Raw genomic sequence first — 27,811 nt, 5'->3', positions numbered from 1 at the left:
CCTTGAGCAGAACCCAGCTCATATGGAGGGACCCATCTGCCTAAGGCCAGCCGGGTACAGACAGAAGAAAGAGAGAAGAGAACAGCAAAGAGAGAAGAGAAGAGAACAGCAAGATAAACATACATCTGTCATAGATACACATATCTGGCTAAAGCGTACATGTGGAATCTTATGATACAAACTGATGATGTTACATGACAGTTTGAAAATGTAAGAGGCCCGAGAATTGTTCATTCAGGTAGGAGTGGATAACTGCAGGATTCCATGAAGACTGGGCAGGCTGATGAGACCACGACAACAGACGTATGTTACGGTTTTGTCCAGGGGGGAGGTAGGTAGGACCCAAGTGCAGGACAAAAGGTGAGGAGGCTGGAGTCGGCAAAACAGGTGTTTAATAAAACAAAAGGCGCTGCTGGAACAAATCAAAAATCCAAACTTACAAAAGACGAAAAGGCTAACAAGAGGCTAGAAACAAAAACGCTAGAAACACTGGAGCCATCAAAAACACGGAAGAGCAAAAACATGGAGACTCACAGTGAAAAACCATTGGGAATGACGCGACGGGAACAAAGGGGAAGGCAGGGCTATATATGCACACACAAGGAACCAAGGGGTGACGAGACACAGGTGACAGAAATCAAGAGACACAAGGTGAAACCAATGATCTAATCAACACAGAGAAACACAAGGAGTAAAACAGGAAATCAAAAACTCAACAAAGTAAAACAGGAAACGGGGAGACAAGAAACATGAACAAAAGTCAAAACGTGAACACAGAAACCAAACCATGACAACGTAGTATGGAGCTCCACAGGAAATGCACAACTCCAGGCCAGAGATACTCACAAGAGGGGGGGGGGGGGGGGACACAGCAGTAAACATTCTATATAGTAATAGCACAGAATTGCATGAGTAGTAGTAGATAGGAAATTAGAGGGCAAGAGCTCTGTGCCAGAGAAAAGAAAGTGGAGGATGCGAGAGAGGAGAGAGAAGAAAGAAGGAGGAGGACATGTGTTTGATGCATCGTCCCCCAGCAGCCTAGGCCAATAGCAGCATAACTAAGGGATAGTTTAGTCCAACCCTAACTATAAGCTTGATCAAAAAGGAAAGTCTTAAGCCTGACCTTAAAAATAGAGAGTGTCTGCCTCCCGAACCCAAACTGGGAGCTGGTTCCACAGGAAAGGAGCCTGATAGCTGAAAGCTCTGCCTCCCATTCTACTTTTTGAAATTCTAGGAACCACAAGTAGGCCTGCACTTTCAGACCGAAGTGATCTGTTGGGATGATATGGTACAATGAGGTCTTTAAGATACGATGGAGCTAGGCCTTTAAGGGCCTTGTATGTAAGGAGGAGGATTTTAAATTCTATTCTAGACTTTAAAGGGAGCCAGTGAAGAGAAGCTAAAACTGGAGTAATATGATCTCTCTTGCTAATTCCTGTCAGTGCTCTTGCTGCGGCATTTTGAATCAATTGGAGGCTTTTTAAAGAGCTATTTGGACAGCCAGACAGTAATGAATTACAGTAATCCAGTCTGGACGACACAAATGCATGAACTAGTTTTTCAGCATCACTCTGAGTTAGGATGTTCCTAATTTTGACGATATTACGCAGGTGAAAGAAGGCAGTCCTGGTCACTTGCTTTATGTGACATTTAAAGGACATATCCTCGTCAAATATAACACCAAGGTTTTTCACAGTAGTACTGGAGGCCAAGGTAATGCCATCCAAAGACACCACGTGATTAGATAATAAATATCTGAGATGCTTAGGACCGAATACAATAACTTCTGTTTTGTCTGAGTTTAAGAGTAGGAAATTACAGGTCATCCAAGCATTTATGTCTTTAAGGCATGCTTGGAGTTTAACCAGCTGATTAGTTTCATCTGGTTTCATGGATAAATACAGCTGGGTGTCGTCTGCATAGCAATGAAAGTTTATGCCATGTTTTCTAATAATCTTGCCTAATGGCAACATTAATAACGTGAAGAGTATTGGTCCTAGCACAGAACCCTGAGGAACTCCGTAACTTACTTTTGTATAAGTAGAGGAATCATTATTGACATGAACAAACTGGAATCTGTCAGACAGATAGGATTCAAACCAGTCTAATGCAGTTCCTTTAATCTTGATCCCACTTTCAAGTCTCTGTAGTAAAATATTATGATTAATAGTGTCAAATGCAGCACTAAGATCTAGCAGAACAAGTATAGAGACAAGTCCACTGTCTGAAGCCATGAGGAGATCATTGGTAACTTTAACCAGAGCTGTTTCTGTACTGTGATGAACTCTAAAGGATCTAGAGTGGCTTTCTTAAGGGCTTAATTACAGCAATCTTAAAAGACTGAGGCACATATCCTGTTAATAAAGATATATTAGGAGAAAGAAGGCAGTCCTGGTTACTTGCTGTATGTGCAAATTAAATGACATATCCTCGTCAAATATAACACCAAGGTTTTTCACAGTAGTACTGAGAAAGTAATGCTATCCAAAGAAACTAAGTGATTAGATAATGAATCTCTTAAATGTTTACCGCCAAATACAATGACTTTCTCTGAGTTTAAGTGAAGAAAATTACAGGTCATCCATGCCTTTATGTCTTAAAGGCATGCTTGGAGTTTAACCAGCTGATTGTTTTCATCGGGTTTGGTGGATAAATATAGCTGGGTGTCATCGGCATAACAATGGAAGTTTATGCTGTATTTACTCCATGACTTACTTTTGTATAAGTAGAAGAATCACTGCTGACATGGACAAATTGGAATCTGTCTGACAGATAGGATTCAAAAAAGTCTAATGCGGTTCCTTTAATCTTCATCCCACTTTTAAGTCTCTGGAGTAAAATATTGTGATCAGTAAGATTGACTTTTTTTTGTCACATGCGCTGTTATGCATAGTATAATGCACAGTGAAATGTATTTTTTGTAGGTACCTGCAGCCAGAAGTGAAAAAAATAATAAAAACAATAATAACTTTATGATCGTCTCTTCTCTTCTCTATGTTGTTTTCCTGCTCGGCATCCATGGCGGGTCCCACGAAGCATCTCTGGGGGCATCCCATGTCCGTCCTGAGGGAACACCACAGTAACAAACAAAACTAAAAAAGTGCAATGCTGTCTGAAAAAGTATATACAAAAGTAATCTCCACAAAAAGGGAAGCAAAAAGTGAATTAAATTTGGAAAAAAAAAGAGAGATCTAGTAAGAGCTGTTGCAAGCAGCTGCCAGCTTCAACCGGTGCCGCAAAAAATAAATAAATAAATAAATAAATAACTAGATGATCGCAAGAGATCATAAAGGGATCCATGTCGTGGCCAAGTCGTCCCCGAGCAGGACACAGAGGCATAAGTCACCATTAGTGCCCCTATAGACAGTATTGCACGAAACTTGGTGGGCTTGTATGCAGACGGCAACCTCCAAGCCTATGCGTAGGTGCAAAAAACTGCAGATCATCGAGTGGCCGCTTGAGGCTGGCTCCAAAAGGGAGCAAATCCCCATAGACCCCCATGTTAAAATGCCCAACTTTACAGCAATATTAAACATGTTTACAGCCTGGTACATAAAACAGTTTTGGTCTCAATTCCTTATTTTACTATTCATAACAACTAACTTGTTCGTTTATTTTTTATAAAGGTTTAAAATTCTGCATAATTAAGGGGGCTCCCGCTTTGAGTGACAGGTGGCATATGGGCGCTGGCGTTACCTGCTAGCTTTGGTCTCTTCGCAAGTCCCCAGTTCTTTAGCTAATTGGTGTCACAACCACCTGGCTGTGCTTGAAGTCAGTTTTGGAAAATTGTACACACAAATGCCATTGACAAATACTTAATAGATAATGACTTGTTGTGCGCTTAATTGTTCTAACAGACCTTCAAAGAAATCTGCTCTCCAGTTTTTTCGGTAAGTGAAACACTGGTGTTATTCTAAATATGTTCGTACTAATTAGCAAGGTGTTTGCGCTTAACGAAACAGGCACATTAGCTCTGCCTCTTCAGAATCAGAATCAGAATCAGAAAAGACTTTATTGCCAAGCATGTTGGTACATACAAGGAATTTGCTTTGGTGTTGTTGTACCCATTACGCGTAAACAAATAAAATAAAATAAAATATAGAAACTCGGCTCTCAAATATACAAAATTACAAAAAATATATACACAGTAGAGCTGTCCAGGGTGTACCCCCACCTCTCGCCCGATGACAGCTGGGATAGGCTCCAGCAGACCCCTATGACCCTTAACAGGAATAAGTGGGTACAGAAGATGAATGAATGAATGAATGAATATACACAGTATATACAACAACCAGAACATTTACACAGGGATGGTGGTGGGTTTGATGTGTTCATGGGGGGGACTTGAAAACTGTTCGGCATGCGAGTGGTCCTGCACTCGATGGAACACAGTCGTCTGCCAGAGGGGAGTCTGTTAAATAGTCTGTGACCAGGGTGAGAGAGATCAGCCACAATCTTAGCTGCACGCTTCAGAGTCAGTCACTTCAGACTGCAGCCGATCACCTTCTCTGCAAAGCGAATGACACGCTGCAGTCTGCCTTTGTCCTTGTCCTTGCCCTTGAGGCTGCAGCATACCAGTTGGTGATGGAGTTGGAGAGGATGGACTCAATGATGGTAGTGTAGAGGTGAACCATCATTGTCTTTGGCAGGTTGAATTTCTTCAGCTGCCACAGGAAGTACATCCTCTGCTGTGCTTTTTTAATTAGGGCACTGATGTTCAGCTAGCTAGTTAGCCAGCTAATGAATTAGCCTTCAGGTAATTCATTAGCTGTGATGTAAACGGGAGCACATTGTTGGTTGTCACAGTTATTAAACCGACTTGTATCGAACTCAGTAAGTAATACAGAATTGTTGGACTTTAAGATGATGATACCTTCAAACCTACTGCCTCTGTATGAGGTTGGGAAAAATAGTTCACCTCATAAGTTAGCTAACATGCATGTAGTGTTAATCTTGAACTTGTTTTTTTCAATATAACTTTAACAGGTAACGGAAGGTTATATTGCTAGAATAGCTTAAAATCATAAAAAGTGTATTCTATCTCGTGTGTTGAATACCATTGCCTGTTGTTTTTAACTTTCAGATTAACAGTGACATTTGTGAAAGATCTAGAGTAAGCATAAAAGACAAATACAAATAGGATTTTAATATAATATTAAAAAACATTTGTTATAGAACAAAAGAGAAAAAAAGGGAAGAAGGCCTTTTCACTGCAGTCCACCCCAGCCAAACCAACAGGCGCGGACATCCAGCAGACTGAGGTTGCTTCCCATGGTGGTCGCAGTTCTCTAGGCCCCACGCCGTCACCAATTATCAACATGGAAGGGAAAAAATATATATATATAAGTAAACAAAACTATTATGCCACATTTGAAGGGTTAAATGGAAAAAAATAATACCAGTACATATACTGACAGTCTTTAAATAAAAGTTGTTGTCCTTTTAAGACACTGAAATATCAGCAGTCAAATATCAAGCCAGATAATATGTTCCTGTTGTGTGTAGCAGGCATGGAGGAGACATCAAGGTTAGCCATGATTTGTACCAGTTACTGAAAGAGAGTCGTCTTGTAATATATAAATGTACCTTGTCTTTTTCAGATCATAATGTAATTTATGGTAAGAACTTTAAACAGCAACAGCACACGTAATGTTGTTAATAACGATAATAAACATATTCAAGGAACATCCAATCAACTAAAGTTGTGTAAAATATGAAATAAATAATAAAAATATAACAAAAGTTTAAATGCGAAGGCATTGGAATCAGGTTCTTTGGTAGAATGCCGTAGATGTGTATTGAGTAAATGTTTTACGACAACTTGACAAAGTTCTGCAACTCGACAAACTCTACAGCTGTAATTTAACCAAGTTACTACATTTATTTATTCATAACTAGTATTACTGTCATTATTTCGAGTGTTATATAGCTTCAGGTGAACTTACCTCAAGCAAGGTGAGCTGGGGTGCTGGGAAGATGGGTGAGGAAAAAGGGGGGAGACGGCCGCTTTGCCGTGTTAGCTGGCTGCTAGCACATCGTATAGTGATTAGCCTAGCTCAGTAGCCTGAGATAACACGGTCCAGGCTGCCTTAGGTCCACGCTAACATGACGCCCATGCCTATATTTGGAGTATCCGAGTGTGGACATAGTAAAGCAAAACCAACATGGCGACCGGAAGGCTCCACCCACTGCGGGCTATAGACTGCATAGACTGTATTGCACAAAACTTGGTGGGTTTGTAAGGAGTCATCAACAGATTACTATTGTCAAATTTCAAGCAGTTTACTGTGGTAGTTTGTGAGATTGTAAACATGTAGTCGTTGTAGCGCCCCCTACTGCCCTAATTTCACGAAACGGCATGAGTGTACGTATTTTATTATGAGTGTTGCTAAGTTTCATAAGGATTGGGTGAATACTGCGAAAGTTATAGGCCTTAAAGTCATATGAAATGTCTCTGTGTCACCTGTAGTGCCCCCTGTAGACATAATTTCACAGAACTTGATGGGCGTCTACACAATATTTTAGAGATTGTGTATGCCAAAATTCATGAAGTTAGCAATTGCAGTTTTTTAAATATTGAAATGCCAAGGGTCACAAACTTTGGGGTGTTTGTACAGAATCATATTATTATCAATGATATGAAGTTTGATTAAGTTTGGGTATACTTAAAAAAATATTAGCTTTGGATACTGTGCCATGCTGTAAAACTTTGTAATCAATAACCCTGCTAAAGTTCTTTTGAAAATTTTTCAATATTTTTTTAGTAGTGTAAAAGCCAGATCTTTCGAGGGATTCGGAGTCAATACGAGCCGGGATGTGCGAGTCACTTGACCCAAAATGGCCCAATTACGAAAGAAACTCTTCCCCGTACATTCACTCGAGACATAATAAAGCATAGTAAACACCTAAGAACGGATTATTACAGTTACCTGTTATTGCCATCAGTTGGTTAAGTTTCCCTTCTCAGTGCGTAAGTCAGTGAGCGTCTGTTAAGACGGGTAGTACGTTTTGTTTATCTGTTGAGTGAGATGTAAGATTTTTGGATGGTGCTGTTTATTAATACATATCAATCAAATGTGGTAGGACTCAACTGAGCTGGTTAAATAGACGTATGGATCCATGATGCTTGAGTCGTCTTTGAGCCGGATCCCAAATCTTTTTTTCCACTGCTATTCTGCAGAGAGAAACCTCTGCTGGCACACTGGAGACAGGGATCACACAGACTATCTTGGCTAGTTTAGCTCACTCCGGATAGATTTCGCTGAAATCTCTGATGAAAACTTCGCAGGCTGTTGAGAAGTTCAAGCCTCCATAACCACGGAGCGCTGTCATTACAGGGGTGGCGTCTACTTGCGCACTTGATGGAATCCTAATTAACTTGGGGCTGTAGCAGGGGCCAGGCAGTGTATATACATGCAATTACAATATTTTAGAGCAGCTGTGTGAATAAAGTGCAGTAATGCAGTGGTACTTAAGTCCAGTTAAAGGGTAATTAAAGGGTTTTTTACAACCTGGACCTTATTTCTGATATAAAATACGATCATTTACTCACCCATATAACTCTGATGTTATTTGGAGACGTTCAGACAATATTTAGATCCGCGTATATCCTTATAGTGGGAGTGACTGGGGCACCGAAAAGCAGCCTCTAAGTAACTGCTTTATCTTTGCTTTATCATTATCTTCTGCGAAACTCGTTCATTTCAGTTATGATACGTTAGTGCTATTCCCCGTTGAGTCGGGATGTTGTCCAGGTTGTAAAAAACAGTAATTCCCCTTGATTTTTTTGTCTGATCCGGTTTTTGAAGATATTCAAACATCAGAAAGGGGGATTTATGTCAAAAGGGACGTGTCTGCAGTGAAACCTAAGGTGAGGAGAGAGAACACAACACACAAACGTCTGTGCTATTAACAAACAACAATGTAAAGAAACAAAGGAAATCAATAAATGCAACATCAGTTGTTTATTCTGTTCCACAGTTGTTGCCTTAGGAGATGGGTCCCTCCATATGAGCTGGGTTCTGCTCGAGGTTTCTTCCTGTTAAAAGGGAGTTTTTCCTTGCCACCGTTGCCTTCAGGCTTGCTCTGGGGGTTTCAGGCCGGGTTTTTGTAAAGCGTCTTGAGACGATTTGTATTGTTATTGACGCTATATAAATAAAATTGAATTGAATTGAATTGAATTGTTCATTCTGTCACTCTGTGAATGACTGTCCAAAGTTCACAAAAATCAACCGTGAAAAAATCAACTTCTTAAAAGAAAAGAGAGCTTGTTTTGGTGTCTTAACACTGGGCTTTGGAGCAAAAATTGTAATAACCACATAACCTGTGAAAAATGCAAACAAAGCCATCCAACAGCCTTACACATCCATGTTAAAAAGGTGGACAAGTCAGTGAGCACCAGAGACACCTGTGGCAATGAACATGAGTCAACTGTAAATAACACACTTGTATCAGCTGAAACATTTGGAAGCCAAACAAGCTGGGAGCAATGGAATGCTGCCAATCCTACCAGTTCAGGTAAAAACAAAAAAAGGCAATATAGTCATTCAAACGTATGCATTTTGGACAATGGGTCAATATCTACATTTTGCTCTGAAGGTTTAATGTGAAAGTTATTAGTTAAAGTTATTAAACAGCTGTGTCAACATACATTATAAGTGGCCTGGAAGTATCCAACCTTAATGGAGAAATCCAGATTCTTACACACAAAAAACAATGCCAGTGAGTGCTTCAAATATAATCAACACTGAATTCCACAGAAAATGGGCGTAACTTGATCACATTCACATCCCAGAAATCCCTGCTGAAGTGGACTTGTGAATTGGAACTAACGCGTCTCAGTTGCTGGAACCACAGGAGGTTGTTAATAGTCAAGGAGATGAACCCTTTGCCATTAAAACCCTATTGGGGTGGGTTGTGTGTGGCTCATGTAAAGATTGGAAAAATAATGATGATTCTGTTTCTGTGAACCAAATGTCTGTGTTAGAGCTGCTATTGGAGAAGCAGTATGAGCATGACTTCAATGAAAAGGATGCTGGGGATAAAGTGGAAATGTCAAGAGAAGAGGCAAGATTCATTGAAATCATGGAGCAATCTGTAAAATTGCAAGATGGACACTACAGTTTAAAGCTGCCATTCAGAACCAAAGAGGGGGTTTTGCTAAAGTGCCATTGTGTTGCTCTACAGCGTCTCACTTCCGTAAAAAGGAAAATGGAAAGAAATGAGAAATTCCATCAAGAGTACACAAAGTTTCTTGTTGATGTCATCAACAGTGGGTTTGCTGAAATGGTTCCCCAAGATGAGTTGCGTGCTGGTGAAGATAATGTGTTCCACATACCTCATCATGGTGTTTACCATCCACGCAAAGGAAAGTTAAGGGTCATCTTTGTCTGTGGAGCCAAATTTAAAGGTACATTCCTCAACGATCAACTTTTGCAGGACCCAAATCTTACAAGTTCCTTTATAGGAGAGCTACTAAGGTTCAGACAAGAGTCCGTTGCTTTTATGTCTAATGTAAATACGTTTTATCAAGTCAGAGTGGCAGAGGCGGACATGACGTTCTTCGATTCTTATGGATTCAAATTTTACAGAAATGATGCCAAAGGAACTGTGGCTGGGATGAGGAAATTCCTGAAATCCTAAACCGACAGTGGATCAGCTGGTTAACTGATCTGAAGGATTTTTCAAGAGTTCATATAAGCAGGTGCTTAAAACCTCATGACTTTGGCCCACCTGTTCATGCTCGGTTACACCACTTTGCTGACGCCAGGGAATCAGGGTATGACACAGTAATCTACCTGAGATTGCAGAATGAACCAGGTGACATACATGTGTCATTCATTCTTGGAAAGGCCAGAGTAACACCACTCAAACACATAACCACCCCTAGACTTGAGCTTACTGCTGCTGTTTTGGCTATCCGTATAGATAAGATGATTAAGTTTGAATTACAGCAAAAAGATCCTGTTTCTGAACAGACAGTAGCACAGTCTTGAAATACATAAACAATGAGACCAAGAGATTCAGAACATTTGTGGCCAACGGGATATCTGTGATCAGAGGAGCGTCTGATCCAGCACAATGGCAGTACGTACACACATCACAGAATCTTGCAGACAGTGCATCGAGAGGATTAACAGTCCAGAAGCTTCTGAACAGCAAAACGTGTTTAACGGGTCCTGAGTTTCTGTGAAAAGAAGAGGACAAATGGATACCATGCAAAGTGCAGGCAGTTGTTGATGAAGGTGATCCAGAGATTAAAAGGGAGATCTCAGTAAATGCAGTAAGTGTACAGAGCAGCGTGACCCATAGGTAATGACATGAAACAAATACAAGACGTGGCCTTGCAGTCATGTGTGTACAGTGCGTCCACATCACTGCCACACAGCACCGAGATAAATAATGAAGGCATTAACTCCTTGTCTTCTGTCTACTGTAATGAACTGTTTTTCCAATTTCTGTGGAATTCATTCATTCATTCATTCATCTTCTATATACCCGTTTAGTCCTGTTAAGGGTCACGGGGGTCTGCTGGAGCCTATCCCAGCTGTCATTGGGCGAGAGGCAGGGGTACACCCTGGACAGGTTGCCAGTCCATCGCAGGGCTAACACAGAAAGACAGACAACCATTCACACTCACACGCTGTATCTCCAACAAGGTTAAAAAAAGGTTCAAAAATAGGAACTCCTCCAAGTTTTCAGGATTTAAACTGGTGGGAAGCAGTCCCCTAGAACTGAAGAAGCTACTCGGATGAGTGATGAAACGTCTTCTCAAAAAACTCTACAAGTCCAGTTGCCTTTTTTGAACCTTGTTGGATATACCATGACCTGGATGACTGAGAACCTTCACAGACATAATGTCTTGTATCTACAGTTAGAAGTTACAGTCAGGTTCAATAAATTCTATTTGTATTTACACTCGGTCTTTTGTGCTGATGGTAAATGTTACATTTACATTGTTACATTAAATATTGATAGTGATATTTTTGAAAGTACAAGCAAATCATAATAATTGATCATTAATCATAATAATTTATTTATTAACAATAATGATTATTGTTATTCAAGAAATAGTTTAAGACTTTATGGCATAATCTTACATTTAGAATAACATAAATACTAAAGTTAACATTAAAGTTAAGAGAAAAAAATTATTCTCTGGTATATCGTGTGAGTTTTTTCGCACTTTGTGATGTGGTGGGCAACTTTGTACGAGGCTAACAGTGCTTTTTTATTTACTGATGCCGCGCTAACAAAATGAGCGGGCTGTTGACGATACCCTCCGTCAGCTGTGTACACCCGTCCAGTGTGCCTGTGTTCTTCTACTGGGTTAAACAGGCAGCCTGTTGATTAGTTTGCGCACTGCTGCCACCTAGTGACTGGAGGCTTGTTTATTGTTCAAGCATGATTAAAGACATTTATACTGAAAGTCAACCCCTGGCTCGCACACCCCCTTGGGAAGTACTGCTTTTTTAAGACACAATCTAATCAATTTGATAGGGAAACACTATTATTTTGTTGTTTTGTTCTTTGTTATAATGACAATATTATAAGCAGCATTTGAAAATCACAAGGATTATTGTGGATACATATTTTACTTCTGTGAGGGTAAATTGGAATACCTTGTTTTGTGTCTTGGTTACAGGATATGTGGCTGATAAACGGTATCTGGGTGCTGTGGTGGGCCGCGTGGCCAACAGGATTGCACATGGGCACTTTATAGTGGAGGGACAAGAATACCAACTCGATATTAACAATGGACCACATTCACTGCATGGTGGCCTGCAGGCCTTCAATAAGGTAAGACTAAGTGAATATGTATTTATATTTCATTAAGTTTGTGCTTTTAAAGCATTTTGCAGCACAACAGCAATTAAATGTTTCCGATAACTGGTGCTAGGGGTTGATATCTTGCTATGTGACCCAGTTTCTCTTTTTATGCAGCGTAGGGACAGATGTCTTGACATTTTTTTTTAGAATTTGCTGGTATAATTCAGAATTCAGTGGTGCATACTGATGGCCAGCCGTCCTGGCCCAGATGTACCACAACTTGGCGAAAGCAAAAATGTGTTGTGAAGATCAGACTGTGACAAATTCCTGATTTTTATTTTCTTAACCTGTTATCTATTCGCGGACGTACAGCGGTTTGTTGTTCTTTGGCCAGTTGTTCCTCTCTCTGCCTCCGCATCCTCCTTTCAGTGAGCTCCTCATTCATATACTCTGGCTCAAAAGGGTAAGGACGTCCATCATAAACAAAGTTATCGTCCACAACCTCCAAATCAGAAAAATATTCAGCCATGTTGCAAAAAAAACTAGCAGTAGCAAATTACAAGGTAAACGAGCCGTGCGGGGTGCACAAGGTCCTCAGAGATGACATCATTCAGGTCAGAGGTTAGAAGGTCAATCTGCAAACCCCGGATGATGATAACAAGTAACTCCAGACTCAACGGGGAATAGCACTAGTGTATCATAACAAAATACACTCACCGGCCACTTTATTAGGTACATCTGTCCAACTGCTCGTTAACTTAAATTTCTAATCAGCCAATCACATGGCAGCAACTCAATGCATTTAGGCATGTAGACATGGTCAAGACGATCTGCTGCAGTTCAAACCGAGCATCAGAATGGGGAAGAAAGGTGATTTAAGTGACTTTGAACGTGGCATGTTTGTTGGTGCCAGACGGGCTGGTCTGAGTATTTCAGAAACTGCTGATCTACTGGGATTTTCACGCACAACCATCTCTAGGGTTTACAGAGAATGGTCCGAAAAAGAGAAAATATCCAGTGAGCGGCAGTTCTGTGGGCGCAAATTCCTTGTTGATGCCAGAGGTCAGAGGAGAATGGCCAGACTGGTTCGAGCTGATAGAAAGGCAACAGTAACTCAAATAACCACTCGTTACAACCGAGGTATGCAGAAGAGCATCTCTGAACGCACAACACGTCGAACCTTGAGGCGGATGGGCTACAGCAGCAGAAGACCACACCGGGTGCCACTCCTGTCAGCTAAGAACAGGAAACTGAGGCTACAATTAGCACAGGCTCACCAAAATTGGACAATAGAAGATTGGAAAAACGTTGCCTGGTCTGATGAGTCTCGATTTCTGCTGCGACATTCGGATGGTAGGGTCAGAATTTGGCGTCAACAACATGAAAGCATGGATCCATCCTGCCTTGTATCAACGGTTCAGGCTGGTGGTGGTGGTGTAATGGTGTGGGGGATATTTTCTTGGCACACTTTGGGCCCATTAGTACCAATTGAGCATCGTGTCAACGCCACAGCCTACCTGAGTATTGTTGCTGACCATGTCCATCCCTTTATGACCACAGTGTACCCATCTTCTGATGGCTACTTCCAGCAGGATAAGTAGCATGTCATAAAGCGCGAATCATCTCAGACTGGTTTCTTGAACATGACAATGAGTTCACTGTACTCAAATGGCCTCCACAGTCACCAGATCTGAATCCAATAGAGCACCTTTGGGATGTGGTGGAACGGGAGATTCGCATCATGGATGTGCAGCCGACAAATCTGCAGCAACTGCGTGATGCTATCATGTCAATATGGACCAAACTCTCTGAGGAATGTTTCCAGTACCTTGTTGAATCTATGCCACGAAGGATTAAAGCAGTTCTGAAGGCAAAAGGGGTTCCAACCCGGTACTAGCAAGGTGTACCTAATAAAGTGGCCGGTGAGTGTATTGGTGAAATGAACAAGTTTTGCGGCAGATAATGTGTTATTTAGAGGCTTTTGTTGCGGTGCCCCAGTCACTCCCACTATATGGATATATGCAGACCTAAATATCGTCCAAATGACAAAAAATGACACCAAAGTTAGATGGGTGAGTAAACGATCGATGTTAAACTCAGCTTGCACAAATATTCTTTTTGCGAGCAGTTCACACGATGCCAAGTATGTGTGCACATACAGGGAATCTGACTCTGGTAACTGTTGCTCTCTTGTACTGAAAAACACAGAACTTAAATAAGTGTAAAAAATAAATCTCAAACTGTACACATAAAAATAAAAATAGAATAAAAAAAATAAAAATTGAGAGAAGATAAGAGCAGATAGATACAATGATCAAGGAGTTTGTACAGTGAGTATATACAATAATGTGTTGACGTGGATGGTCTCGCGGTTTGTGATTGCTCAGAGTTCAACAGAGCGACAGCCCGGGGGAAGAAACTGTCTTCGTGGTGGGTGGTTTTTGCGTACACCTGTAACGCCCTGTAACGCCGGCCTGAGTGGAGGAGTCTAAACAGGTTGTGACCGGGGTGCGAGGGGTCTGTGGAGTTTTTACCGGCCCGCTTCCTGACCCTGGACCAGTACAGGTCCTGGATGGAGGGAATGTCAGTGCCAACGATCCTCTTTGCAGACCTGACTGTTCTCCGCAGTCTGTTCCTATCATGTCTGGTGGCAGATCCAAACCAGACCGTGATGGACGTTGTCAGGACAGACTGGATTATTGTAGTGTAGAAGATAAACAGCTCCTGAGGCAGGTTGAACTTCCCGAACTGACGCAGGAAGTATAACCTCTGCTGGGCCTTCTTCCGTACAGTGACTATGTAGGTCCTGTGAGATTACGAGATTGTGGACACTAGGAACCTGAATGAGTCTACTGTAGGGACTGTCCTGTTGAGGATTGTGAGAGGAGGGGTTGATGGGGGGCTCTTCCTGAAGTCCACTGTTATCTCCACAGTTTTGAGCAGGTTTAGCTCCAGGTGGTTCTGACTGCACCAGAGGACCAGCTGTTCCACTACCCTTCTGTATGCAGACTCGTCACCGTCCCGGATGAGTCCAGTGACGGTCATGTCGTCTGCAAACTTCAGGAGGTGCAGTCAGTGGTGTAAAGGAAGAAGAGCAGTGGGGAGAGAACACACCCTTGGGGGACGCCAGTGCTGAGGGACCGGGTGCTGGATGTAATGTTACCCAGTTTCACCTGCTGCCTCCTGTCAGTCAGGAAACAAGTAATCCACTGACAGGTGGAGGGGGGCACAGTGAGCTGGGACAGTTTGTGGTGGAGGAGCTCCAGGACGATGGAGTTGAATGCCAAGCTGAAGTCCACAAATAGGACCCGTGCGTAGGTCCCTGCTGAGTCTAGGTGGTGCAGGGTGTAGTGAAGAGCCATATTGACTGCAGCTTGGTCTTTTGTGATGGAGATGATGGGTTAGTGAAAGTGAAAGGTGTGAAAGTCCTTTCAAACCTAGGGTAGCAGTCACTGAGGTCCTTAGCCAGGAGGGGGGTTACCCACAGGGTGGTAATGGTTGGTAATGGTCTGCAGGCCTTTCCAAACTGCATTAGAGTCATTGGCAGAAAAGCGGACTGTCAACTTTTCAGTGTAGTTCCTCTTTGCTGCCTTGATCTCCTTTGTCAGCTTGTTCTTGGCCTGCTTGTACAGGTCCCGATCCCGCTCCTGTAGGCCTCCTCCTTGTCCTGGCGTAGCAGTCTCAGTTTTGCATTGAACCATGGTTTATTGTTGTTGAACATGCAGAAAGTTTTGGTCTGCAAGCAAATGTCCTCACAAAAGCCAATGTAAGATGTCACAGTGTCAGTCAGGTCATCCAGGTCTGAGGCTGCAGCTTCAAAGACGCTCCAATCAGTCAAAGCAGGCCTGTAACTGCATCTTTGACTCATCTGTCCATCTCTTCACAGTTCTCACTGCAAGTTTAGCAGATTTCAGCTTTTGCCTGTAGGTTAGGATGAGGTGGACCAAACAGTGATCAGAACATCCCAAAGCAGCGTGGAGGGCAGAGCAATATGAGTCCTTTATTGTGGTGTAGCAGTGGTCCAAAGTGTTCATGTGTTCACACAACACGTGCTGTCTATATTTAGGCATTTGGAGTTCAAGGTTTGCTCTGTTAAAATCCCTGAGAATGATTAGCAGAGAGTCTGGGTGTGTTTTCTCCACGTCTGTATGAGTCTCCTATTGGGTAATTACTGCATGGGTAATTGTCTCACCTGGCAACAAGTTATTTAACCCTGACTGAGGTAATGAGTAGCGTTTCTTTTCATAAACAACCATGTCGAAAGACACATCCCGTGGTCATGGAAAAGATGTTCGTCTGTTTGAGAAGGGTCAAATCATTGGCATGCATCAAGCAGAGAAAACATCTAAGGAGATTGTAGACACTGCTAATATTGGGCTTAGAACTGTCCAATGCATTATTAAGAACTGAAAGGATAGTGGGGAAAAAATGTCTTCAAGGAATAAATGTGGTTGGAAAAAAATCCTGATTGATCGTGATTGGCGATCACTTAAACGTTTGGTGAAATCGGATCGGAGAACAACAACAGCAGAACTCAGGGCTATATTTAATAGTGAAATTAAGAGCTTACTTCTTCTGAAAGTAAGAAAGTAAGAGGAACTCAAGAGACTGGGCCTGAACAGCTGTGTAGCACCTATCATGCCTAGTACCTACTGTACAAGCCTGTGGGAGCAGTGCTTTGATCTGGGGTTGCTGCAGTTGCTCAGGTCTAGGTTCAGCAACATTATGCGCCCAAAGAATGAAGTCACCTGAATATACTGAATGACCAGGTTATTCCATCAATGGATTCTTTCTTCCCTGATGGCACGGGCATATTCCAAGATGACAATGCCAGGATTCATGGGCCTCAAATTATGAAAGAGTGGACCTTAACCCATTGAGAATCTTTGGGATGTGTTGGCGAAGGCTTTGCACAGTGGTCAGACTCTCCCATCATCAGCACAAGATCTTGGTGAAAAACGAATGCAACACTGGATGGAAACAAATCTTGTGACATTGCAGAAGCTTATCAAAACAATGCCACAACGAATGCGTGCTGTAATCAAAACAAAATATTAATGTGTTTCAACCATTTTTTTGGTTGTTTTTTGCCATGCAGTGTAGTGTTTAGGGGGATTCCCATACTAATATTTTGATAGTTTGCATTTAAAAATGCAACTGAAAGTGCTTGTTCCAATGAAACTGGCTCACATGAGGACTGCCCCAGGAAAGGAAGACCAAGAGTCACCTCTGCTGCCGAGGATAAGTTCATCCGAGTCACCAGCCTCAGAAATCAAGTTAACAGCACCTCAGATTAGATTTATTAAAAATTGAAGGAACAGCATGGGTACGACAGCATCCTGCAGCGACCATCATTTATTTTTTCAACAGGACAATGACCCCAAAACACCTCCAGGCTATTTGACAAAGAAGGAGAGTGACAGAGTGCTGTGCCAGAGGGCCTGGCCTCCACAGTCACCTGACCTAAACCCAATCAAGATTGTTTGGGTTGAGATGGACCGCAGAGTGAAGGCAAAAGTGCCAACAAGTGCTCAGCATCTCCAGGAATTCCTTCAAGACTGTTGGAAAACCATTTCAGGTGACTGCCTCATGAAGCTCATTGAGAGAATGCCAAGAGTGTGCAAAGCAGTAATCAAAGCAAAGGGTGGTTATTTTGAAGAATCTAAAATATGAAACATATTTAGAGTTATTTCACACTTGTTTTTTATACTGCATAATTCCATGTGTTGATTCATAGTTTTGATGCCTTCAGTGAAAATCTACAATGTAAATAATCATGAAAATAAAGAAAAAACATCAAATGAGAGGGTGTTTCCAAAGTTTTGACTAAACAAAAAAAAAAAATGTCCCTCTCACCCTCTTTGGGTGGGGTCTATGTCATTCTCAAGCTCGGGTCCTCTTCCAGAGGCCTGGGAGTTTGAGGGTTCTGTATCTTAGCTGCTCCCAGGACTGTGCTCTTCTTACAAGCCCACCAAGTTTTGTGCAATACGGTCCATAGGGAGCACTACTGGTGACTTATGCCTCTGCGTCCCGCTCGGGGATTTAGCCAAGGCATGGACCCCTTTATGATCGCATGCGATCATCTAGTTATTATTATTTGGACCCTAATTAAATGTTCTACAAACAGTTGAATGAATATATATAGCTGCAGTATTTCATTTTACATCACAGAGACTCAGCTCTGGCTACTTCCACTTTGTATACTGCATAACGTGCGTATTTTTTCTTTGTGTGTGTTTGTGTGTGGGTGTGTGGGGGTGTGTGTATGTGTGTGTGTGGATGTTCACGTTTGTGGATGCATGTGTGTCCAGGCTATCTGGCTTGCTACAGCAATGAAAGGTGGTGTGCAGCTGAGTCTTAGCAGTCCAGATGGAGACCAAGGTTATCCTGGAGAGGTTCAGGCATCTGTCACCTACACCCTACTGGTAAACACACACGAGTGATCTTCAAAGCCCATCATTTTTAAACGTTCAAACGTTTTTATTTATCAACCAAGGTTTGCTCTTGGCTGGGATGATGTCTGTTTATGTCAACCACCTGAATTGATTTTGTGAGTTGTGTAAGATTTGAGTTGTTTGTTCAGGGAGAGACTCTAACCGCTGAATACCGAGCCAAGTCTACCAAAACCACCCCCATCAACCTCACCAACCACTCCTACTTCAACCTGGCTGGACAGGTACGGTCAAATGATTAGCTGTATAGAACCTTTTGTGTTAATAAATATGATGAAATTTTTTTGGAAGATGGGGCTTAGTAGAAGGCAAAACGACTCACAAGGAATATGTTAGTCAACTCTGACTGGCAGTTTGTGTCGGCTTGTTTTTGACAAAAGGGGGAAGAAATTGCAAGTTTTTTTTGTTTTTGCTTTTTTTATCTGACTGGCCGACCTGTACACAATAACACTATGGGCGGACAATCTGACAGGATTACCTACTTTGCAACAGCTGGTACATTTACAATTGATAGAAATCAAGCGGGTACACTGAATTGAAAATAAAGGCATATAAATCTTTAGATGGCTACCACTATGTCCTGAATGATCATGAACAAGACTTAACTGACAAAGATGAGTTTTGTGTTGTGTGTGCCGAAGTTTTGCCTAGCTAGCGCAAGCCTGGAAAACAAACAAAAAATGCATATCAGATTTGTATTATTGTGAACAGAACCAACAGCTATGTCTGGACAGCTAACTGCATGAGCAGACATACAACTAGAAGTTATCAAATGCGCTAATTTGTGATTAGCTGGGCATGAACAATCTTCAGAGGAGTAATCAAACCTACAAGACAACTATTTATTGTAGCTGCACACACAAGTATTTTTTGATGATCTCCTTGGTCCAATTCTTTTGTTTCTCATTTAAGTAACTTGACTCGGCATGGTAGCTGGTAAACGACAAAATTTCAGTTTGGAGTTTATAACTTTACTCCTTAGACCCTGGTGCCCTACAACACAACAAGATGACATTCTGGTAACGGTCGCCACTTATTCTGCTCTGTGGTTCTTGTCTCCACCTAACTGTGTGACGGTTATGTGTGAATTGTACTGGTTTCTGAAAGCGTGTGTGTGTGTGTGCGCGCGATGTAGGGTGCAACAAATATCTACGACCACCAAGTGTCCATTAATGCACAGTCCTACCTTCCTGTGGATGATACATCAATTCCGACAGGTAAAATATTTACATCACACATTGATGAGATATTGGGGAGAACGTCTGTTTACCATGGGCCTATGAAGATTCGCAGTCATACCAGGTCATGGTACAAATGAAGCCCTAAAATCGTTAAAACTCCTCTCTGAACATTGGAGGTGGACTGAGAGACGACCCATCAGCCACTTATAGCACAGTCTTAACATCTGTCTTAAAAAGGCATCTTCCCCATTTATGTATTGAATCTGGAGAAAGTTCTCCTTTGTTCGGGCTCGCATACACAACACCAGCATGCAGGTATAATTGCTTTCAACGGCATGACCCCGTACACCGTAGATATTTTACCAACATGCCATGGTACTATAAATTACACTTAAGTCCGAGACTTGTAGTTTAACCACCATGTAAGGCTGAGTTTTCTACATTACTGCATAAAAATTTGTTAAAACTTCTGCGGATATTCACACAAGTCTCGAAAGTAGACAAAGAAAACCCAATTAAACAAATGAAACAGAAATATTACACTTATGGATTTATTTATTCAACAAAATGAATCCTTTGTACATATCCGTGAGGTAACTTCTGATCAGTTTCTACAGTAGCTTAGAGGAATATTAGGCCATTCCTCAGTTCAGTTCTGAGATGTTGCTGGATTTCCTCAAATGAAGTGCTTGCTTCAGGTCCTTCCTCAACATTTCTGTTGGATTAAGGTCAGACGTTTCACCACTCATCCGACACCTGAAGGACAAAGGGCTCTACAAGTCCCGTTGCCTTTTTTAAACGTTTTTTGGATATACTTTTCCAGCAATAACAACTCCTTTTCTGAGGTTCTTGGAAAGCTCCTTTGTGCAGAAAAATAATTTCCCCATGAGGGAATATTACAGTATAATTGTATCTTCATTACAGTATAAATTATTATCATTACATTGGTTGGAAACAGTTCTTAACAGGTGAACTGTAATTTGAATTTGAAATGAACTTGTAATCCTAGAGGAGCACTTACTTTTACAACTCACAGATATGTAATACTAGCTCATTTACCCAAATAAACAAATACACAAATATAGTATTTCTGTTTCGTTTGTTTAACTGGGTTCTGTTTGTTCACCTTTGAGAGTGAAAATCCACTGATGTTTTGAATCATTTTATGAAGTGTTACTGTAAAAATGCGATATTGTATTGTTTTCATCTCTACTGCCCTGGCACAACTAATTAACCATAAATGTCTCATGGTATTTTCAGAGAAAGTTATGTGTCACTTTATCTAATAATAGTTGTGAAATACCAATCATCAATCAATTGTCCACAGGAGAAATCAGATCAGTAGAAGGTACACCTTTTGACCTCAGAAAGCCGGTTCTTATTGGCCCTCGACTGAAAGAAGTTCCAGGTCCAGGATTTGACCACAACTTCTGTCTGTCATCACCCAGCGATACCTGGGAAGAGAGACATGTCGCCAGGTTTGCTGAGGAAGTAATTTTCTCCCTCACCTACATTACACACATACTGCTCTCTTTAGTCTAAGGAAATCTTTCCTCATTTCAGAGTCTGTCACCCAGGCAGTGGCCGTGTCTTGGACGTTTGGACCAGCCAGCCAGGAGTGCAGTTCTACACTGCCAACTTCCTGGATGGCTCTATAATGGGAAAGGGTGGGTGCAGATATGGAAAGCACAGCTCCTTCTGTCTAGAGACACAAAACTGGCCTGATGCTGTCAACCAGGTATGAAGAATAGAAAAGTCAGTCATACCTTGATGTTATATGGAGAGATCTGTTTTCAAAACCAACTATAACATTCTTTGTAGATGTACTTTAACTTTAGATAATACTGATGATGGCATTTCAGTTTCATTGATGAAGTCCCTGATTTTGGGAGGGGAATAACACAAAATGACATATATTCAAAATAAAAATTATCAGAGACAGGTACCTGTTATCACAGTGTTGGCTATGTCAAAGATAAGTAACATCACTGATTTCGACACATGTTTACCATAATTTCCGGACTATTGAGTGCACCTGGATATAAGCCGCACCAATAATTAAAAAAAAAAAAAAGAAAAAACAGAAATTGTACATATATAAGCTACACTTGTCTATAAGCCGCAGGTGTCCACGTTACTGCTGTACCTGCAATAACAGGTACAGCAGCTCTATTTCCTTATTCGACAGCCAGATCGATTGCCTTTAACTTGAAAGCTGCATCATATGCTTTTCTTCGTGTGTTTTCCATGATGAGGGTGTGCATTCAAATAATGTGGTTATAGTGGGAGTCAATGGGGCAAAAACAGCTGCGAACACTATGAAAGGGAGTTTTACTGAAAATCTGGTGCTGCACAAAAACTAAATATGTGTCAAAATCAGTGATGTTACTAATCTTTGACATATCCAAGACCGTGATAACAGGTAAAATATCTCCTGTCTCCGATCATTTTTTATATTGAAAATATGTCATTTTGTGTGTATTTTTCCCTATATCAGTGACTTTATTTTTTTAACTGGCATTTAGAATTTAGTTAGTTAGAATTTAGAATCTCTTTTAATATTTAGTAGTTTTTTTTTTTTATCAGTACTGAGGTTGATTAAAGATTTAAATATTTATCTGATATATTTTTACAGCAGTCAAAGTTAGTGGCTGTTTTCAGCCACAAATGGTATAAGATGATAGTAAATTTGCCCACAAGTGTATAACTGACCTATTGAAAACCTATTTTCAAATTTTATGTAAAATTAAGGTTCCTCAGCAAAAACCATTCCATTTGCTGTAACACAGTGGAAGTTATGGTCAAATTAGGAGTAAAAAGTGACTCCAAGTGGCTGTTTTCATCACGAACGGTACACAAGTGTGTATGTATGTTATGGTCAATTACTGAGTGTTGATTATAAGGATATGTTTTCCTCATGGTGAAGCAAGACAAGTAGTGGTTTTGGTTAAGCTTTGAGTATTCATCATAAAATTAATATTAATTCATTGTAATGTTCTTGTGAAGTCATGGATACATGACTGTCTGTCTGTCTGTCTGTCTGTCTGTCTGTCTGTGTCTGTGTGTCTGACCATCTCAACCAAGTGCCTAACCCTACAAATAGGATTAGGCTAAGGGTTAGGGTTAGGCACTTGGTTGCGATGGACGGTTAGGGTAGAGGGCTAGGGAATGCATTATGTCATGATGTCCCCACTAAGACTTGTGTGTGTGTGTGGGGGGGGTATGTGTGTGTTTTCAGCCTTCATTTCCTGACTGTCTTCTGCGTCCTGGGGAGGAGTACTATCATGTGACTCGCTTCACTTTCACCGCTGTCTGAATCGCTTATCAAGACAGAGAAGGAGATAACTGGGTGATAAACACACACAAACTGGGTGATATTTGTCATGTCATGAGAACATAATGCTGAATTATGCCTTAAATAATTAATCATTTTGAACTCCCTCCCTGAGGAACCAACTGGACTGTGGTCATTGATGATGCAACTGTAAATTTTTAGATGTTTTACTGGTAGTGTCTAATCTTGTCTTTCTATTCTTTAGGCTGATGAACAGTTTACCTTCTGTATTTTGATGTTCTGAAGTCTTCTCTTTCTGGGAGACTGGGATGATTCCTAATTTTGTTTGATTACCTTGAAATAAAAGCTGATGTCAGATTAGTCATTAAAACAACAAAATATATCTCAGTGTCCAAAAATATGCACACATAACTGTATATGAGCCAGTCATGTCAATTGAAAAAGCCGAGCTTCAGCATCTGAGTCACAACAGAGTGATAGACCGATTTGCCACCCTTAAAAACAGATGGCATTCTTTGATGCTTCCACCCACCAAGTAACTTGCAATTGTAGCCATTTTTTTTCTTGTTAATGCTGTAAACGTTCTGTTACTGTGCAAACCTTTGTATATTGTTGTACTGTATTAAAAAAAAAAACAGACTGATAATAAATACTAATAAATAACTACTAATAACTAATAAATCATTTCACAGTCTTTGCTAGCTGTTTGTGAAATTTTGTGCTCGCGCGCTTGTTTGCTCACATCCTGTGCATCTCCTTGGGGCTAAGCCCCCCTGTCCTTAAAACCTAGTGACGCCTCTGACATTGATCCAAACCAATGTCAGTTGATACAATTTCACCGCTGAGGGACAGGAGGACACTAGACAAACTGCTCTCCATCATGGACAATCCGTCACATCCACTACACCAGACAATAGAGGGGCAGTGGAGCTCATTCTTGAACGGACTGATCCAGCTCCGCTCCCACACTGAACGCTACAGGACTTCTTTCATACCATTCTCAGTCCAGCTGTACAACAACTCACCTTTCTGTAACAGATAACTTCATGTCAGTTATGATAATGGACACTATTGCACCTTCTATCATCCATGTGTATATAATATATATTCTTCTATCTCTATTTCTTGTACATTTATATATACTAATATGCTAATTTGTACATTTTGCTTATACTATTTTTTGACATTGGTTTGGATCACTTTTTCCACCTTTTGTTATGTTACAGCCTTATTCCAAAATGGATTTAAAAAAAAAAAAAAAAAACTTCTACACACAACACAACAGTTTTTATTTGTATTTTTTTTTTTTTTTTTTTTGGAGATTTTTGCAAATTCATAAAAAAAAAAAAAAAGAAAAAAATCATGTTATTTAATTTTTCTTAATTTTATTTTGCGCACATTTTCACCTCCTTACCCTGTTTCCATTTTCTCTAACCCTAACCATTTGGAACCCTTTGCCTAACCTTAACCGACACTTTGAACCCTATGCCTGACGTTAACCGATACTTGGAACCCTATGCCTGTGCTGTGCTTAAAGCAGATTTGCGAATCGTTCGTGATTTGCTGATTCTAGGTTTACTAGGTCAGTGGTTCCCAACCTTTTCACAGCCCGTATCCCTTCAGACATTTGACTTCCAGCCATGTACCCCCTACTCTCACGCACTTGTAGCAGCTAGAAAATGAAATGTCTGAGAGCCTGACTGGTGGTAGCAGTTGAGGTCTCTCTGGAGGGGCAATCTATCCGTTTTAACCATTTAGCGATTTTTGGCGGTTAGCCGGGCGACCTAGTTTACCTCAGACTGATCACTTGACCAACAAGTCCTCGAACTTATACGACCACATTGGTCGTTTGTACATGCTCTGGAAAACGACCCATGAGGTCGTTTCTTGCACTAGCGCTCCTACCGGTAACAGGAGAGTATTGTGGATTGCGGGGATTAATCAGCGACATCGATATTAGACTTAGACTTAGATAAACTTTATTCATCCACAAGGAAAATTGCTTGGTCACAGTAGCAGTAATACTCTTAAGAACCACGGATAAAAGAAAGATTAAATAAGATAAAATAAAATAAAATAAAATAAAATAGTATAAGCAAAATGTACAAATTAGCATATTAGTATATATAAATGTACAAGAAATAGAGATAGAAGAATATATATTATATACACATGGATGATAGAAGGTGCAATAGTGTCCATTATCATAACTGACATGAAGTTATCTGTTACAGAAAGGTGAGTTGTTGTACAGCTGGACTGAGAATGGTATGAAAGAAGTCCTGTAGCGTTCAGTGTGGGAGCGGAGCTGGATCAGTCCGTTCAAGAATGAGCTCCACTGCCCCTCTATTGTCTGGTGTAGTGGATGTGACGGATTGTCCATGATGGAGAGCAGTTTGTCCAGTGTCCTCCTGTCCCTCACTGAGACAAACGTCTCAAACTCACTGCCAATGACGTGACCAGCCTTTCGGATCATTTTGTCGATCCTACTTATGTCCTTCTTGCTGGTGCTTCTTGCAGGGCACTCGCAACAACAGTCTGGTAGAAAATCTCCAGCAACTTGCTGCATACATTGAAAGACCTAAGCTTCCTCAGGAAGTAGAGTCTACTCAGTCCCTTCTTGTACACAGCATCACTGTTGTCCCTCCAGTCCAGTCTGCTGTTCATGTGGACGCCCAGGTACTTATATTGGTCCACTACTTCCACATCCAGGCCCTGGATGGTGATGGGCTCCACTGGTGTCCTCTTCCTCCTGAAGTCAATGACCAGTTCCTTGGTCTTGTCCACATTCAGGAGTAGGTGGTTTGCCTGGGACCACTCTACAAAGTCTCCGATCAGTGTCCTGTACTCCTCCTCATGTCCATCACTAATACACCCAGCCGCTGCAGAGTCATCAGAGAACTTCTGCAGGTGGCAGGACCCAGAGCTGTACTGGAAATCAGAGGTGTAAAGGGTGAACAGAAATGGAGACAGGACAGTCCGCTGTGGTGCCCCCACATTACTGACAACAGACAGGGAGCCCCCTAGCCGCACAAACTGTGGCCTGTCAGACAAGTAATCAGTAATCCAGGAGACAATGGAGGAGCCGACACCCATCCTGAGCAGCTTCTCACTCATCAGAAAGGGCTGAATGGTGTTAAAAGCACTGGAGAACATGATCCTCACAGAGCCCTTCCCACCATCCAGGTGAGAGTGAGCACGGTGCAGCAGGTAGATGACAGCATCATCCACACCAACATGAGGCTGATACGCAAACTGAAGAGGGTCCAAGACAGGGGTCACCAGGGGTCTCAGCTGAGCCAGGACGAGTCTCTCCAGGACCTTCATGACATGTGACGTCAGTGCAACCGGTCTGAAGTCGTTGGGGCCAGATGGGATGGGCACTACGCAGGATGTTTTCCATAGCACCGGTATCCTTTCCAGCTTCAGACTCAGGTTGAAGATGAAGTGCAGGATGCCAGACAGCTGTGAAGCGGAAGTCCTCAGGACCCGGGGGTTGACACGATCGGGGCCTGCTGTCTTGCCTTGTTTGACTCTCTCCAGCTGTCTTCTCACCTGGCCAGGCGTCACATTCATAGGGCTGGTCTTCTCAGTGGGGGTGGGAGTAGAGGGGAGAGCAGAGGTGATAGGCAGGAAGGGATCAGTGGTGAGTTGTTGATTGGCCATCTGGGGGGGTGCAAAGACTGGAGTGGTGGGGGGTGGAGGGCCAGCAGGGGGTCCAGTGGTGAATCTATTGAAGAAGACATTAAGCTCGTTGGCTCTGTCTGGGCCGCCGTCCTGTTGTTTGGCTTTAATGTTGAAGCCAGTGATCAGCTTCATGCCCCTCCACACGTCCCGGGTGTTGTCCTTGCACTCCTTCAGCTGGACCTTGAGTTGCCACTGTATCCTCTTTAACTCGTCCTTGTCTCCAGATCTGAAGGCCTGCTTCTTCTTGTTCAGCAGATCCTTCAGCTGGCTGGTGATCCAGGGCTTGTTGTTAGGATAACAGCGGACAGTCCTTGTAGGGATTACTGTATCCTCACAGAAGTTTATATAGTCCGTGATGCAGTCCGTCATGCTGTCAATGTCATTCCCATGGGGCTGCCAGAGCACATCCCAATTGGTGGTATCAAAGCAGTCCTGCAGAGCGTCGCTAGCCTCCTCGCTCCACCTCCTAACTGTCCTCGTGGAGACAGGCTGTCTCTTTGCTGCAGGGACATACTCAGGTGTTAACAACACCAAGTTGTGGTCAGACCGTCCCAGTGGGGGCAGGGCAGTGGCACTGTATGCATCCTTTGAATTAGCATACAGTAGGTCCAGAGTTCTATTTTCCCCGGGTTGCACAATGAACAAACTGGTGGAAAGTGGGTAAAACAGTGTCCAAGGTGATGTGATTAAAATCCCCAGAAATGACAACAAGGGCCTCCGGGTGTTTGGACTGTTGCCTGGCAAAAGTGGCGTGGATGGTGTCACTCGCTGCTGCCTTGTCCGCTGAGGGAGGGATGTAAACTCCCACAAAGATGACAGACGTGAATTCCCTCAGTAAATAATATGGACGCATTCCCACGGCCAAAAGTTCAATGTCCGGTGTACAGACACGCTCCTTCACAGTCAAATGAACCATGTCTCTATCCGCCAGTAGAGTCTTGAAGCCGGGTATAGACACACTGTGGTCCGGGAAGTCCGCGTGCAGCCAGGTCTCCGTAAAACACAAAATACTGCTCACGGCGTACTCCCTCTGGGTCCTAACAAGCGCACACAGTTCGTCCATCTTATTCACCAGAGACCTCACGTTCCCCATAAGGACAGATGGTACCGCTGGTTTGAATTTCCGTCTCTGCTCTTTCACTTTCGCTCCAGCACGGCATCTCTGGCGCTTCTTCCTAAGTTCCTCGGGAATCTCAGGCCTCGCTCCGGGCAGCACAGGGGGTCTGGACAGCGCTAGCAGTTGCTCTCGTGCATACACGAAAGGACGGTCACTATGCTGAGCGCTACAGCTCAACACTGAAAGTCCAGAAAAAATGAAAAAAAGCAGCTTAAAAAGACAAAAGTGGCCAAAAAACATGGTGATTGTTTTTTGGCATGGATTCAAGAATAAGTTAGAAAAAAAAAAGATCGAAGGAACACACAAAAAA

At 42.1% G+C, this 27,811-nt stretch overlaps 1 protein-coding gene across 2 annotated transcripts in view; it reads left to right on the top strand.

The window, feature by feature from the left end:
* Positions 1-23,801, top strand: part of galm (galactose mutarotase) — a 33,813-nt gene extending 10,012 nt beyond the window's left edge. Inside the window, exons 3-10 of one of the 2 annotated variants that reach the window (XM_084562034.1) lie at positions 11,645-11,799; positions 18,081-18,194; positions 18,353-18,445; positions 19,357-19,438; positions 20,730-20,880; positions 20,966-21,140; positions 22,641-22,751; positions 22,942-23,801. In XM_084562034.1, the coding sequence (XP_084418160.1) occupies positions 11,645-11,799; positions 18,081-18,194; positions 18,353-18,445; positions 19,357-19,438; positions 20,730-20,880; positions 20,966-21,140; positions 22,641-22,718 (848 nt within the window). In that variant the 3' untranslated portion in view covers positions 22,719-22,751; positions 22,942-23,801. Of the gene's footprint in view, positions 1-11,644; positions 11,800-18,080; positions 18,195-18,352; positions 18,446-19,356; positions 19,439-20,729; positions 20,881-20,965; positions 21,141-22,640 lie in introns of both variants that reach the window. The other variant, XM_084562033.1, reaches the window with a different exon arrangement.
* Positions 23,802-27,811: the final 4,010 nt, after the last annotated feature.

This window comes from Chelon labrosus (assembly GCF_963514085.1).
Source record: "Chelon labrosus genome assembly, chromosome: 15".
Taxonomy (NCBI): domain Eukaryota; kingdom Metazoa; phylum Chordata; class Actinopteri; order Mugiliformes; family Mugilidae; genus Chelon; species Chelon labrosus.
The sequence above is the reverse complement of the archived record's forward strand: the minus strand, read 5'-3'. Positions and strand labels throughout refer to the sequence as shown.